The 16,590-nt window shown below is 44.3% G+C and overlaps 3 protein-coding genes across 4 annotated transcripts; 1 reads left to right on the top strand and 2 right to left on the bottom strand.

Moving 5' to 3' along the window:
- Positions 1 to 360: 360 nt before the first annotated feature.
- LOC6582068 (sushi, von Willebrand factor type A, EGF and pentraxin domain-containing protein 1) lies at positions 361 to 7,500 on the bottom strand. Of its 2 annotated transcripts, XM_032731415.2 has the most exons (10): positions 7,475 to 7,497; positions 6,840 to 7,095; positions 5,186 to 5,986; positions 4,993 to 5,115; positions 3,961 to 4,938; positions 2,431 to 3,402; positions 1,388 to 2,349; positions 1,221 to 1,323; positions 984 to 1,156; positions 361 to 624 (listed from the first exon to the last, which is right to left on the bottom strand). In XM_032731415.2, exons 2-10 carry the CDS (start codon positions 6,892 to 6,894, stop codon positions 511 to 513), a joined length of 4,281 nt encoding a protein of 1,426 aa, XP_032587306.1. In that variant the 5' UTR covers positions 6,895 to 7,095; positions 7,475 to 7,497; the 3' UTR covers positions 361 to 510. The 2 variants fall into 2 exon arrangements, with proteins under 2 accessions (XP_032587306.1, XP_043865733.1); XM_044009798.1 differs by lacking the exon at positions 984 to 1,156 and having other exon boundaries at positions 6,840 to 7,500.
- A 764-nt stretch (positions 7,501 to 8,264) lies between these two features.
- LOC26528129 (pupal cuticle protein Edg-78E) lies at positions 8,265 to 10,917 on the bottom strand. The gene is given in 3 exon segments (XM_032731426.2): positions 8,265 to 9,611; positions 9,614 to 9,869; positions 9,961 to 10,917. Coding segments are annotated over 3 exon segments (402 nt in total). The 5' UTR covers positions 9,973 to 10,917; the 3' UTR covers positions 8,265 to 9,477.
- A 2,915-nt stretch (positions 10,918 to 13,832) lies between these two features.
- On the top strand, positions 13,833 to 15,299 carry LOC6582067 (pupal cuticle protein Edg-78E). Its single transcript, XM_002007744.4, has 2 exons — positions 13,833 to 14,008; positions 14,070 to 15,299. Exons 1-2 carry the CDS (start codon positions 13,970 to 13,972, stop codon positions 14,424 to 14,426), a joined length of 396 nt encoding a protein of 131 aa, XP_002007780.1. The 5' UTR covers positions 13,833 to 13,969; the 3' UTR covers positions 14,427 to 15,299.
- Positions 15,300 to 16,590: the final 1,291 nt, after the last annotated feature.

Genomic DNA, 16,590 nt, shown 5'->3' with positions numbered 1-16,590 from the left:
CTATCGCACTATCTCTATGCAGCAATGCATTCCGCGGCGTCACAAGGTCAACATTTAAGAGTTTTTTGTGGTTCGCTTTAATTCCTAGAAATCTGATGCAATATGTCATCAAATTTACACAAATCGAATTTTTGAGCTATCAGCGTATTTGGAGAACGGGGCTTTTGGGAAGCTTAAAGCTTCGTGATGTAAAGCGAAGAACGCATATTACATTCAAGATTTCTATCAGTTATCACAAATGTAAGACAACGAAGCTGTGATTCTTGTGTGTTTCGAATACAATGTCGACCTTCTGATAAATAAAAATGGAGACTGAAATATTTTCTGTAAAATTTCCTATTTATTTAAATCAAAGAAAAGTACATGTCATAAAAGTATTTATTTAAATTACACATGAAAGGTATACAAAAATAAATTGCATAAAAAAATAGTCATAAGAAATGCATGTAATTTTACAAATGCTCATTATAGTATAAAATAATAAATAAAATAAAATTAAAATTAAATATATTAGAAATGATTATATCGACGCCTGAGCGAGGTGAGGATGCCGCGTTTCAGATGCGTCTTGCCTGACGTTTGCGGGCGCACGTTCTTGAGAGTGCAGCCCACGGGCAGATCGACCTAGATAAAAATACGAATAGAGAGAGAAAGAGAGATATCGATTGACAGAGAAGTTAAGATGGATAAATATATAAATACTATTAGAAACAGTTGCAAAACAGAGATAGAATTGGATATGAACAAGAGATTCAGATACAAAGATAAATTGAGATAGAAATATAATATGTATCTGTATATCATACCAAGCTAAAGATTCAGATACAGAGATGCAAACTTGGCAACAGATACAGATAGAGAAACCCATGTAGGTGTTAGCATTGGTAGCTAGCCAAACCTTCAGGGGCTCTATCGCATTACAGTTAGTAGAAGCTTTGGCTGCGGGCGTGATATTGGATGCAGTTGCTCGCAATTGAACTTACGAATTGGCTGGAGGTCACTTTGACTGGCTCCTTGCCGGGGCAGACTACGAAGGACTCGTGGCCAGCAAAGAGGCTGCTGTGCGAGGACTGGGTGAGGGCAGCGGGAGCAGCGGATAGGTCCAGATCGGGGTAGCTAATCTCGGCGTGGGCGGGCGGGGGAGTTGGTGCAGCAGCTATATACGCATTACAGACATCAATATATTTATCTATCCACTGACTTGACTACGGTTAACCTACCTTTCACACGTATCTGGAAACTGCATTGCTGCGTACGGCCGTCCGTGGTGGTGGCCTCGTAGCGGATGTCGTGGTCGCCCCTGCCGAACAGAGCGCCAGGGAACTGTGAATGGAGTGGAGTCGATTAAGCTTACTCTACAATTGAATTGATTTCATTTCATGCTCACGGATGACTTGTAGATCTTCAGTAGCTTGCCCTCGAAGCGCGGCTCCTCCCAGACGACGGAGCGCAGATTCTGGTTCTCCTTCAGATACACTTCGAAGGAAGGCGGACAGAAGCGGGACGAGGAGGAGCCCAGATCGATGCGAGTGCTCTCGGCAGAGCGTGTAGCTGAAGATGTAACTGGGATTGGTTCAGCCGGTGGCTGGGCAATCAGGCTCTCCGAGCGAGCATCAGTGAGATGAGCGTAAGGTCTCGCAGGAAGCGAGCCGGATGAAAACTGGGGCGAGGGCGCGGGTCGATAGGCTGACATGGCAGCTGGCCTGAAGCTGGGGAACTGCGAGGGCAACGCATTGGGAGTCGACGCCCGCTTGATGGTGATGATGGTCTGGCAGGCCACGCTCAGTGCTGTGGCCGGATCGTGCGCCCTGTAGACGATCTTGTGCGTGCCGGCGGGCAGATGGGCCTCCAGCTGCTTGGCCCAGGCCGGAAAGGCGACCACATGGCGGTAGTCCACATTCGTGGCCGGACGCTGGAGTATGACATGCGCTCTGCTTTGCAGTGGACCGAGCAGGATGACCACGTTCTCGGGGCACCTGATGTAGGGTCGGGCGGGCAGCCGTTGAATCGCTTGAGGCGGCCTGAATGCCGGTTGTTGCGGCAGGTTAAAGGCCTGCTGCTGCCAGGGCGATTGCATCTGCGTGCTCAACTGGTTGCCAAAGAAGTTCGAGTCCAAGGGCTTGCACTCCAGCGGGCCCAGCGACCAGCCGTTGAAGCAAGTGGTGGACATTGGGCCGACCTGCACGTAGCCCATGTTGCAGCGCAGCAGGCAGATGGAGCCGAAGCTGGACGGGCCTAGGGTGCAGCTGGCGGGCGAGATGACGCCGTTGCGTGGCGTTGGCAGCGCTGGACAGGCGGACTGGGCACGGGACGTGGCTATGGAAGGCCAGAGACGTGGTTGCGAGACAGCTGCAGGACGAGAGAGAGAGAGAGAGAGAGGAGAGATTAAGAGGCAGCTGAGAGTGTTTGTGTCCAATTTCTGATACTCACGCACGCACTTGTTCTCCTGCCCCTCCCAGTTGCCGGAGGCGCCGCAGCTGCGAATCTCGGAGCCGATCAGCTGGTAGCCCGGATTGCAGCGCACCTTGCAGCGCGTGTTGTAGAAGAGCTTGCGTTTGTGGCGATACCGGTTGCAGTGGGCCTGGCCATTGGCCGGCGCCTGGAAGCGCTGACACTGGTCTCTCACCTGGAAGCTGGGCAAGGGCTGAGCGGGCTGAATGGGCAGAGTGGGCAGCGGAGGCAGCGGGGCACTGGCGACAGCTGGGGTGACGGTGGGTTCCAAGAATGTGACCGGACGCAGCGTGGGCAGCGGTCGCACAGGCATCACTGGTGGTGCAGGTGGTGCAGCAGGAGCAGCAGGAGCAACAGGCGCTCTAGGAGCCAGGGGGAATGGCGCTACTCTCGGCTCGATAGCGGGCACCGCATAGCAGCTGCGCTCGTCGAAGGACAAACGCTTGCCCGGCTCACACTCGCACCTGAAGCTGCCTGGCTCATTGATGCAGCTGCCCTCGCAGCCGCCGTTGGCCCGGGCGCACTCATCCACGTCCTGGCAGTCGCGCGCATTGGCCGCCAGCTGGTAGCCAGCCGGGCAGGCGCACTGGTAGGAGCCCTGGGTGTTGCGGCAGGTGTGGGAGCAGCCGCCGTTGTTCAGGCGGCACTCGTCAATGTCCACGCAGCTGCCATCGGCGCCCAGCAGGAGGCCAACGGCGCATTCGATCGGTTGGCAGCCCTGATCCGTCTGGCGGGAACCGGGCGGACAGCCCACTGGGGCAGGCCGGCAGCTGCGCTCGTCCTCCTGCAGCAGGTAGCCCAGCGGACAGCCGCACTCGTAGCTGCCCGGCTTGTTGATGCACTCGTGTGTGCAGCCGCCGGAGAGCAGGCCGGCGCACTCGTCCACATCCTGGCAGGTCTGTCCGTCGGGCTGCAGCTCGTAGCCCCGCTCGCAGGCGCAGGCGTGCCCACCTAGAAGATTAATGCAAATGCTGCTGCAATTACCAAAGTCCACAGCGCACTCGTCGATGTCCAGGCAGGCGAAGCCATCGGGCGCCAGCTGAAAGCCGGGCTGGCAGGCGCAAGCGAAGCCCCCAGGCTGATTCAAGCAGAGCTGCGAGCACTGTCCATTCTCCAGCTGGCACTCGTCGTCATCCTGGCAGCTGCGGCCATCCGCCGCCAGGCTGAAGCCCAGAGGACAGGCGCACTGAAAGCTGCCCGGCAGATTGATGCAGAAATGCGAGCAGTTGGCATTGGACATGGAGCACTCGTCAATGTCCAAGCAAGCGGGCAAAGCAATTGATGCAGATGATGATGCAGATGTAGTTGTTAATGATGATTGAGCTGCAATGCCCAAGGCATAGCCTGGCTCGCAGAGGCAGGTGTAGGAGCCATTGAGGTTCTCGCAGCGCATGCTCGAGGCGCAGCTGTGCGTGTTGCTGGCGCATTCGTCAATGTCGAAGCAGTAGCCAACGAGGCCCTCCGCCTGGAGGGGCTCGTAGCCGGCGGCACACACACACTCATACGCACCTGGCAGGTTGCGGCAGAGCTGCTGGCAGTTGCCATTGTTGACGGCGCACTCGTCCACATCCTGGCAGCTCTTCTGGTCGGCGCTGAGGACGTAGCCCTTGCTGCAGGTGCAGGCGCCGCCGTCGGCGCTCAGGCAGAGCTGCTCGCAGCCGTTGTTGTTGAAGGCGCAGGGGTCGGGCGCCACGCAGGTGTGGCCCTCCGGCTCCTGCAGCGACATGCCGCGCGGGCACAGGCACTGATAGCCGCCGGCCGTGTTGAAGCAGTCGTGGCTGCACTTGTGCGTGCCCAGGGCACACTCGTCCAGATCCTGGCAGCTGTACACGTCGCTGGCATAGCCCGGCGGGCAGAGGCAGCTGAAGGTGCCGTTGGCCTCGTTGGCCACGCAGCTGCCCGGCCGGCAGCGCTCGTGCCCCTGCTCCCGGCTGCACACCGTCTCCAGCACCTCGCAGCTGTGCAGATCCTCGGCCAGCCTATAGCCATCGGGGCAGCGGCAAGCGTAGCCGCCACTGGGCAGATCCTCGCACTCATGGGCGCAGCGCCTGCGACTCAGCTGCGGATTGTCCAAGTCGTCGCAGCCATCGCGCACGCAGCTGCTGCCGTCCTCCTGCAGGTGGAAGCCCTCGCGGCAGCTGCAGCGATAGGAGCCAATCGTATTCTCGCACAGCTGCTGGCAGATGCGATGCGGCACATGATCCGCATTCTCGTTGTCCTCTACGACGATCTCGCACTCATTGATGTCCTGGCACTCCTTGCCATCCTGCGAGAGCACGAATCCTGCATTGCAGCTGGGCTTCTGCACAGCTGGCTCCTCCACATCCGTCGGCTCCTCAACTGGCTTGCCCTGCTCCGGCTCCTCTGGCTCCTCCACAGCCTCCTGCTTGGTGTCCAGCGGTATGACACAGCGATAGGAGCCCGGCGTATTCTCACAGGCATTGTTGCACTCCGCCTGCACCTCCGGCTGTGCGCACTCGTCGATATCTGAGGAGAAAGATGCTGAGACTCTGGGCAATGGTAGCCTTGGTATTCACTCACCCTCGCAGCTGCCGTCGGACTCTTTGATCTGGTAGCCCTTCCGGCAGGCGCACTCATGCGTGCCGGGCAGATTATTGCAGATCTCGGCACAGCCGCCATTCGACTCCAAGCACTCATCGATGTCTGCAAGGGAGAAGTACACAATGTAGACAATGGAAGAAAGAGGGAGAGGGAGGGGGAGATAGTGACCCACCATGACAGGTTGCATAGTCCTGGGGATCCAGCGTGTAGCCCTCGTTGCAGCTGCACTTCAGCCTTGGCTCGTTCTCGCCAGGGAAGAGCAGACGCTCGCACTTGTGGGCACAGCCACCGCGATCCTCTCCGCAGTTCTCGTCCAGGAGACGTGGTGTGAACGGATCCTCCGTAGGCTCTACGACAATATTGATATCCGTAACAGGAGCAGCACCTCCGGCAACAGGATGAACTTCTGCTTTTGGCTCTGCCTGCAGCTCTGGCTCTGGTTGCACCGCTTCTTCTGGCTGTGGCTCGTCCACGTGCACCACAATTGTTGGCTCGAGTCCTGCTGGGGCTTGAACAGGAGCCGTTGACTCAGCAATGGTCTCTGCCTCAGCCAATGGCTGAGGTTGCCGTTGCGGCGTCAATGATGTCTCCTCGTCCTCCTCATCCTCCTCGTCCTCATCTATCGCCTCCAGCTCCTCTAGCTGCTCCTGCTCCGCCTTCTCTACTGGTGGCGGTGGCGGTGGTGGCGCCACGGGATCCTCACCCTCAGCTGAATCGTTTTCTAGATCCTTCTCATCGATCGTTTCGTATTCATCGTAGTATTCGTCATCGTGGAATATTGGCGAGCAGTAGGGCGGATCGCCCTGCCACTCCTCCGTTGTCACATTGCAAATCAGCTCAGTGGGGCCCTCAATCACATAGCCTCTAGAGCAGCTGTAAAGGGCCGTGTTGATGTCCCCGTCCTCGTACAGCTCAGCCCGCGCATGATCCACCGGCGGCGGCGTCTTGCAGTCCTCATAGACAGCGTGCGCAACTGTCGACGGTTACCAAAATTCGAGTAAATCTCATGACTTTAATATCAAAACGAGCTCAAGCTATTAGCATAGCCATCGCCCTGAGAGTTGAATAGATTTCTTATGGAAATTATTATTGAATTATATGATTTGAATATTAATATGATAGTCAAACTATTAGCTCAACGATCGCTCTGATAGTTCTACAAATTTCTTTATAGAGCATTACGAAGAGCTCTTCCCAAGCTTTGCTAAAACAATTTTTATTATGCTTCTGTTTATTTTTATCTCCACAGAAATTTACGATGCGCATTTATGTTTATAGTTTGTAAATTCCGGCCGGTAATTAAGTGGAGAGACCTATTTGTTGGGCTAAGGGGACTCTCATAACGCTAAAGACGTATGGGCCGGCGACAAACTGGCCATGAATCATCAATATGTTGAACTAGATCTCACCTATATGTATCACGATATCATAAAAAAGGTGAACAGATATCTAAATATATATAGATATATATTATATAGAGATATGTATATCTATACAACCACGAGCGGGGTAAGAACAATTTACGACTTTATAGTAGAGAACCAATGGCATAATAAAATATAGTTTGGACATCTTCTGTGACTAACCTCGTGTATTTGGTTCTTACTCATGGATGTTAGAGCAAATGGTTTTTATGGTCACATGTGGATATCTTTATGAGCCATTAGGAAAAGGTTACAAGTTTCCCTGGCCACACTTCCACATGGATTTCAAAATATACCCAAATTATTTATCACTTTGCGAAGAAATGTGCAGCGGAAAGGCTTGCGAGCTGTCATATTTGAGATCTTTATGATGGATATTTGCCTAGGCTTACGCCCACTTACCTCCAGAGAGTGCAATGCAGCCGAGCAGACATAAAGCAAAATGTGCTCGCGGCATTTTGACGCCTCGGACTATAATCTAGTATTATATATGTAGATGTGTTCGATCGAAACTATTTTGTTTTCCACCTTTGCACACTCGAAACTTGATTTCTCAGCTTTTCCTTTCTTTTTTTTTTTTTTTTTTGTCTTTTAAAAATAACAAGCCATTAATTAATTTTTAGTTTTCTTTCAGAACATTTTGGAAGGCGAGCGCAGGCTGAAAATATAGATGAGTATATGTAGACGGTATAAAAATCCATTAAGATTAAGGCGGCTTTATAAATAGCACAGCATCACTTCATCTGCATATATGTAGATTCGATTCATAGAGCGGCACAGCGGTACAGGAGAAACTAAAAACTTTTTTCCACATTTGTCAACGCGATAAGAACACTCCACATCATTCACCAAACTATATGATAACTATAAATCAATCGCCGACATCTGTCAACAGACTCGATAGGAACTTCCAATAACAGCACTAGGAAATATATATATATAGATAGATGCAGAGATCTATAGGATAGATATTGCACTTGATGATATCGGCTAGTTAAACGATATCCAAGGACTTGCTGCAAGAGGAGACAACGCACCGTTCCCCACAAGCGCCAAGGCAAGACTGACTGACTCGTCGCAAGGGAAGCCAAGAAATTTGTCTCCAAAAAGATATATTTATGCTGATCTTTCATGCCTATCATAAAGCAAATTAGCGCGAGAGCTCTGCACAAGTGCCGTGGTCGTCCACAGGGAGAACGACGACGTCGTCTTCCTATTTTTAAGAACATCTTCATCATCATGATCATCGGCTGAAAGTATGATTATCATCGGCCATCACAATGATCATTGCGAATGCTTGAGAAATTGATGAGTTCTCTCTGTGGCCCGATGCCAAGGAGGCGGGTCAAAGATGCTCGCAATGAACTTGATGGCGATGCAGCTCACTAACTGCAATTAATATTTTCAGAAATCGGCAATATAGTGAATAATAATGGAGACATATCGTATAGCAATATAGATATATAGTCAGTCTCTCATTAAATGCAAGGAATTTGTAGATGGGAAAACATGCTTGAGGATTAGCTTGAATCGACGTGATAATCCTCAAAGTTGTTCATGAACACATAGGTTAGTTAACTTCTCCATTTCTCCATTTGCTGAACGGAAACTTACCATGTGAATGAGTTTGATTAATGTCAATTTAAAGAGGCTATAGACTAATCTTAAAATCTCATTAAATCGTTGCGTTGAGTGAGATATTGAATAATGAATAATGAATGAATTAATGAATAATTTAAAATACATAGTGAAAGCAAACTTGAGGATAAATTTGCATGTTTATTCTACTAAAGAGTGAAAAGTACAATACAAAATTAATATTAAATATATATGTATATATAGTGTATATGTAGATGTATTTGTTGAAGACATATTAATCAAACAAGCGGATAAAACTTAATTCTTGTGGTATTTGTGTCTTAAATAAGGGAAATGTTTCTTACGACATATTTTATTCGATTTCCATAATTAAAGAAAATTCTAAGAAAATAGAGAAAAGCTAAAGTGGATGCTATATAAAACAAGAGGATAAACTTTATTACTCATGGTAAATGATTTTTATTGGTTGGCAAAGAGATATCTTAGATTTTTTGAATGTATTCTATAGTCATACGTAATAAAAGCAATACCTGAATATGGAAAGCGGCTATGCCTTTTAATCTTCCTATGCCCCCTCTGTCTACGAGGGTTCTACTTGTACCCTGTAACCAATGCTCGCTTTTCATATGCTGCTTCAACCTGTGTTCATTCTTCCTGTGCTCCCCTAGCAATGCTCCCTCTAGTTGCGCTCCCTCTAGCTGTACTCCGATGCCCCCTCTCCCTCTATCTGTACTCGCTCTCTATATGCTCTCTCTCTCTCTCTCTTTTCCCCTCTCTCTTACTGTGCGAATCAAGTCTTTGCTTTAAAAAAACTCAAGAGATTTGCGAATTTAAAAATAAACAAATTATGTATGCATTCTTAACTTAAATGTTGATTCCTAATGATAAGCCTTTGCTAATAATATGATTTATCCCCAAAAAAAAAATAAGAATTAGCCGATAATTAAGACTAGAAGACACGCTTCATGGCTCGCGATAAACCCAAGTTGCTAACTAGTTTGACAAATATTTCGAAGCAATCAAAGACCACATATCATTCCATTATACTCACTGACTACTTTAGTACCCGGAAAGAACTGTAAAGCCAATCGAAATAGAATCTCATTTTCGATTTCTGAGTAGGAGCATTAATATTAATAACAAAAAAAAAGCTGATTTGATTATCATATTAACAGTTTTTATGGCTAATCTCGTAACAAGAGCTGATTTGTTGGGGTCATCAGACCAAAACTGAAACACGCATAAGATTTTGATTAATTTGATTATATTTTTGGAGTTATATATAGATGTAAGAGTTGTGAAGGTGTGTGAAGGAGCAGATGAGATGATTTATAACAGGTGACACGATCTAGAAGCTATACGAGAACTAACAGTAGATATTAGCAGGTTACTACACGGTATTATCAGCCTTCTTCTGAATGATTACAAGCTACGACGTGTTTCACAGTGTTGGGGCCTTCGGGCTGCCATCCTCGTTGTGGGTGCGTATGTACTCCAGGGCGCGCAGAATGTAGCTGGGCGTGGGCGGCGGCCGGGGCAGGTGCTTGCCCACCACATGGAAGCCGAGCCGAGCCGAGGCACGCCCTCCGGCGAGGTGTAGCTAAAGATGCCAATGGTCTCCAGGGCACTGCCCGCTGTCTGCACATTGATGCCGTTGCTGGTCTTGAAGGCGAACTTGAAGATGCCCGTCTCGTCCAGGGGCGACACCCGATAGTCCGTAATCTGGGCATAGCGTTCGCTCTGGCCCACCAGACGGCGTATGCGACGCACCCGCACCAGTCTGGCGTCCAGCTGACTCCCGAGCAGCGCCAGGCACAGCCAAGTGATCAACAGCTGCGAGGGACACAGAGAGGGGAAAGAGATGGATCAGCAAAGTGGATCGAATTGGATCGCGTGGCTAGCACAAGGTCGTGTTGGCGCTTACAAAATTTCGCATATCTGCCGAGCGTGGCACACAGTGGACAAACACTTGTAAATTTGATAAATTATAATATATAATTATCTCTAGTTAATCCAAATATATGTTCGTTCGTTTATTCGTTTACACACAGCGCGACGATGGACGCGATCCGAGCTCTGCGAGGTTCAAAGTTAGCCAACCTACTGCGGCCTCTGCGAGCGCGTCTTACCCACTTTATACGTAGTCGTATATCTAGCCTAGTCATCGATGAGCGAAGAAGCTGAACAATCAATAAACATAAACAAACAAAGCACGACTCTATTGTTGCTCAGTCGTGGCTTGGTCTGGCCTGGCTCGGCTTGGCTTGGACTGCCTCCGATTGGCTTGGAGTCGTGTCGCTTGACGCTTCATTCCACGATGGCCATTCATCCATTTCCGCGCTAATAGCCAACACTCTGTTTGTTTAGCTAACCACATTAATTTATGACTGCACTTGATGTTAGTTCCAGTTCTTCGATTCTTAGTTCCGAAACGAATATGAATATATCCGAAAGAATGCCATTTCATTTGCATTATTACTGTTTAGGCCAATCAACTCCGACACATATATGGTTAGGCCAACCAGTTTGGGTAATAAAATGTATTCATTTATGATGTTGGTCATATTTTTATATGTTTCAGATAACAAATGCTGTAAAAAACGTTCTTTATACTTACAGAAGGTTATCAAGCTCCAAGAACTACATACATATCTCTTATCTCTTATCAAAACGCTGAAAAAGTTTCTCAATCAACTTTTTGCTATATGATGCTGTTCCGTCGATAGTCCTACTAAAAGACTGGAAATTTTGCATATAAAAACTTATTTCGAAATGCTATATATATAGTAATCTCATATTGCTTATGTGGGAAAGATCCATCAATCCCTCAAATCCAAAAGAGATTTAATGTTATAAAACATTATATTCTACAATGAGCACTTATATAATATATAAACATATATACATGAAAAAAAATCATTTGTAAAAGAAAAAGCGAAGCAAGGGACAATATTATTATTTTATATTAAAGAAACATAGAATTCTCATAAAAATAAATAATAATATAATAAAGATTTTTTCATACGTTCGATCTATACATACATACTTTATACTTAAGATCTCTGCAAAATCACGCCAAGCAGCAATAATTAACTGATATATTATACAGAAACAAGTCGTCAGTCGTCTTCATAATCTCAACTCTCTTTTCAAAGCATTTCAGCTTCCCAGGGTTTATGTATTCCTCATAGATAAGTCATAAATAGATTAGATATTTGCACATCCTGTACCTCAACTTAATGCCTGACTTTGGCCTCACATTAATTAGCTTTGGTCACGCCAAAGGCCACGCATTGTTCTCGCCTTTTGCAGCTTAATCCAATTAACAAGTGTTTATTAATTTGCACACATAACTTTTGGGCAAATATGACGCGACAATACGGAAGCTGTCGATCGCCCACATTTATGATTAAACCTATAAAAAATCATCTTCTGGCAGACGTCAGATGCCATTTGTGAATGCCAATCCGATGCAGAACCGATATTAAAACTATAAAATCTGATAAAAATCACAGTCAGACAGTCACACAAACACACACACAGCGTGAGATAACACGTTAAATAGAATTGAAAATGAAATCTTTAATGCGTTATTTCGTTAGTTCCGTATCGGCCCGTTAATGGGCCCACCAGCTGAGTTCTAAACGGCTTCAAAGCCAATCAACGACTGATTCTAGAAATGACGTGAAGAACTTTGGGCTGATTCGATCAATCGCTTGATCGATCGTTTGGGCTGACTTGCCAGTTATGCTAATTGAGCCACTATAAATGAAACCGAAAGCTACGCAATAAATATATAAATTTATATATAAATGTGTGCTTAGATATACTAAATACTTGTAGATCAGGTGCTTGATATAAATTTATATTTCGCCTAAACTCTGAGCAGCGAGCAGTAGCAGCAGCAACTCAGTTCGAATCGAGTTTTATATTAATTATATATATTTATACTATATTGAGCTATGAGACTCATGAGATTCTCTCAGGCTGAGCTAATGCTATTAATGAGAACGCCCATGAAGCAACACCTTTTTTCGACACCTTTTTTAACACAATTTCAATAGTAATTTGTTTGCAATTTTTTTAATATTTTTAAAATTTACTTTTAAAATATTTTGTTTATTTTTTATGTATATGCATTTTTTATATTAATTTTTTAATTTCTTGCTTTAATTTAAAATCATAATTTATAGTTTTAATTAATTCCCTTTAATTTCATTTGATATTAATTAATATCAATTTCAGCTCGCTTTGTTCCATTCCATTCAATTCAGCTAATTTTTTTTTTCATATCATATCATTTTGTGCCATCTCAATGTATTCCAATTTGATAGCAAATCATTTATTTTCACATCTTCATTGGGTGTCTTGAATATCAATGGCAAATGTCGCAGAGCTCTTTATAATTAATGGATTGATGCGCTGATTGATTTTTAACGCCTTGAGCGATGCGGCCGAGCGGTGTGTGGGAACTGTTATGCATATGGAATGGATTGATTTCTCTACTTCTGTTTGTGCTTGTGTGTGTTTGATTGGGTGTGGTCAAGTCGTGCAAGGTCTAGGTCGACCTGCATACCTTGAGTTCCATTGGATGCTGCACATTGAAGCCAGCTTTCTGAAATGCATCAGAGTTCAAAGTGTTTGCCGCGTTGAATGTGGTTTCGGAACCAGTTTAGGGTTCATTGAATGTGTCAATTGTTTTCGAATCGGCTCAATTCGGCCATAATTTATGTTCATTAGGCCATGCCAAAGATATTCGTGTTAGGCATATAAAGAGGCGGCATTTCTCAAATGCCATAAAACAGATATTTTCTATCCGATAAGGCGAGCGCGAAATATCTCAGTATCGAATACAGACAAAATAAATCTACCTTTAACATTTAACGTGCATGTTCTTTAATTGCATTCGAGATTTATTTCGAAGTACGAGCAGCTGTGATAGACCAGTTCTCTTATTTTCTTGTCAAATTAGCACTTTTATACCCTAATTTTTTTATAGCCTTCTGGCTAATTACAGAGTTTCTCAATTAAATATATATATTTTCAAGATCATTTATAATTTTATTAAATACAATTACGACACTTTACAAACAGGTTTTGCACCACTGTGCGGCACACCTACCGATTTTCAGAGATCCACATACGCCCATCAAATACTATGTCAACGATCCTCAGTGTTTATCAGTTATACCCATAAATATTGAACGCTTTGTCATCTTAAATATTCAACTATGCATTATATAAACTCAATGCTTATAATTTTATTTAGAATATTATTAAATTAGCAAGCGGTGTATCATCCATAACTCAGGGGAGTCTGTGACTTGATATACCCTTTCTCCAGCAGTTAGCATATATTTATAAAATATATGTACGCGAATAAGCATAAATCAGATCGTACGTGTATCAATTAGCTACATATCTCTGAGAGATACCCAATTGAAAGTGTAAGATGAGATAATCATTAATCAGCTGCATTCATGAAAATCAGCTACTTCATCAATCGAATGCTGAGGCTTCTTAAAATGTATAGACTGTTGATATACAAATTGGAGGATCGATTACGATCTTTGACGTTATCGATCACAGATCTTTATTGTTTATCCAAAGGAAATTTATCTGAGAGTATATTCGCAGTTCGTCATGTCTCGGTTGCACCGCTACGCGTTTCATTTGTAGAGCTGCTAATAATGAGTTAGAACTGAATGCTTGAGGTTCCGCTATGACTCTGCGCGCTCAGAGAATTTTGGTTGAATTAAAATTAAGCGAAAGCTTCTTGAGACATTTGCCAGATGTGTTTATCACAGTTTCATATTAACTTTCGTATCACACGGATCGCGCAACGCAATCGCTGTTCAGATCACATTCAGATCAACGTCCGTACACATCTATATATACATATATATATTTACTGTTATTTGGCGCGTTCAATAATGCATTCCAGTTATCAAAATCGACGTCAGTTTGTCAAGGTTTGTGCGTTGTTTTGATTTGGTTTTTAGATCACTCTGCTCAACCAAATTCCTGCCACAGGCTCGGCTGCTGCAGCTGCTCCTGTTCCTGCTCCTCCTCTTCGCCAGCTGTGCCGCACGCCCTGCCACGCCCCATACCATCTACTACAACAATCAGCCTCCAGATGCGAAGGGAAACTACCAATTCGAATTCCAGACCTCCAATGGCATCACCACCAAGGGGGCGGGCAACGAGGCTGGCGCCGTGGGCGTGGTCCAGTACGTATCTAAGGAGGGCCTACCCATAACCTTCACCTATGTGGCCGACGAGAACGGCTACCAGCCGAGCGGAGATCACGCCATCAAGCACCTGGAGCGTCAGCTGGAATACATACGCACGCATCCATCCGTAGACGAGGTGCAATCGAGGCGTTGGTAGTGAATCTTGAACATATACATATATTAGATTTATATATAGCAGATCTAGATAAATTGCGCGACTGTCAGCGAGGGAGATAAGAACGCATTATTGTTAATATTATTATTATAATATCTGTAGCGAGCAGACGATTGAAATGTCAAATTGATGTTTATGGATATTAAATGCAAATCGGGAATAACGTTTTGAGTGAAACAGAAAAATAAATATATGTACATAAATATGTATTTTGTATATATAGAATTCCAAAAACAAATATGTATGTATGTATATATAAAAAATTCTTTATTCATTCCATCAGCGGACAACTTAACCTTGTCTCTTAAGCCGAGAACTTCTTCTATTGAAAACGAAAGTGCTGCCAGGAGGAATACGGAGGCTTGCATATGTGGCGTAATTTGATATTAACATTTTCAAATGACGTCGCTGACTTAATTTCAATATTTAATGTATTCGCAATATATTTGACCGTTTATAAAGTCAAAAATTAAATACTTTTGACTCTTTATATATAACATTTAAAATGCATCATACACCTTCCAGACTTTTTTATGGTTATAGGAAACTGAAACCTGTTGCCTAGCAGCTGCAGACTATCAAAAATATGTTAGGCGATGAACTCAAAAAAAAAAAACAAAATAATAATAATAATATACATATAATTAAAAGAGAGCAACATAACTTTTAGTTATAATTCTCTAGAAGATAAATAGACTTAATATTCAATGAAATTAGGTAATTTATATGTATAATACTGAATGCTTTAGTCACGCTGAAACATCTAGGGTTCATTTACTTAAGTTGCATATATATACATATGTACATATAGAGCAAATATATCTCAACTTTGATAAATATCGCTTTGGCTAATAATCCAAAAGACTTTTAATTGAATGGCTTCATTTAGCAACTGATTAATGTGCACATTAAAAACATCAATTAATAACATTCAATTAACATTCATTAGATAAATAGCTGACACATTTACATCTTCAATTTTTCGTTTTACTAAAATGGCAAGTCGAACAACCTTTAGAACGACTTTCGATTCGTAACGCTAAACAGAAGAGGCAGAAAAATAAATAAATTGATGGCACTCATTTGCATGGCGATTTGGGCTAATTGAGGCCGTTGCATAATATTGACCGACTCTTGAAGCCATAGATTATGTAAGAGCACAAATAAACCAAGCACAGCTCACAAATCGAGCTTTTCATCTCAAGCCGACCTACAACAACAACAACAGCAGCAGCAGCTTAAAGATGTTACTGTTGCAACGGTGTAATCCCACTCAGGGCACGTCCTTGACTAAAAATGTTTGAAATGAATAAAAGCAGCTCGGTGAGTGGTCCACATGATGATTCTGTTTAGTTGCACATAAATCAATAGGTGGCTAAATTTAAGCAGAGATAAAGCATAACGGGAATCGATTTCCAAAAATAATAATAATAGACAAATAACTCAAAAAAAAAGTAATATAAATTATCCATTAATTTACCTAGTAGATGTTTTTGTAATTCAACACGCTTGGATATAAAACAAAACGGCACGGAGACAGCTCACTGACTTTCGACTGTGTTGGAGTTCTAGTGGAGTATGCCCGACTAGTGGATTTCTCGTTATTTATATCTTATATATAAAATTCTCGTTTATTTATAAATATACATTTGCATATTATTACGGATCGGGTATACTAGACTACCAGATATACATAACAAGCTTTGATCAAGGTATGCCCGACGTTCGTTCTTAATTAATTAGTACTGAATTTGAACTATTTTCTCATTAGGTCATTCCACATCTCGTGTATCTTCGGATTCCCTCGTCATTATCTTTGGATTTTTCCTTCATGCTATCCTCAGTTTGACCTTTTTGGGACTTAAGAAAAATATCGAATGATTTGAATTTCAGACTAGATTAAGAACTCTTCTTACTTTAAACCATAATTCCCCTTCAATATCCAGCCAGGGTATCGAAGCGTGCACGAGCCAAGCCGGTTGCAAGATTCGACATTCAAACTTTAGTGCCAACAATCTGAAGATTTATTGCCCCGAGCAAAGCAATAAAAGTGGCCTAAACAGCGGACGGAGCCACTGAAAATCAAATTTCAATGTCAGCTACAACTTTATCAGCGCTGAAAACAAAGCCAACTAAACGGTGTGCA

Source organism: Drosophila mojavensis, unplaced genomic scaffold, assembly GCF_018153725.1.
Source record: "Drosophila mojavensis isolate 15081-1352.22 unplaced genomic scaffold, ASM1815372v1 contig_74, whole genome shotgun sequence".
NCBI lineage: Eukaryota > Metazoa > Arthropoda > Insecta > Diptera > Drosophilidae > Drosophila > Drosophila mojavensis.
This window is presented reverse-complemented; position numbering and strand designations above follow the sequence as displayed.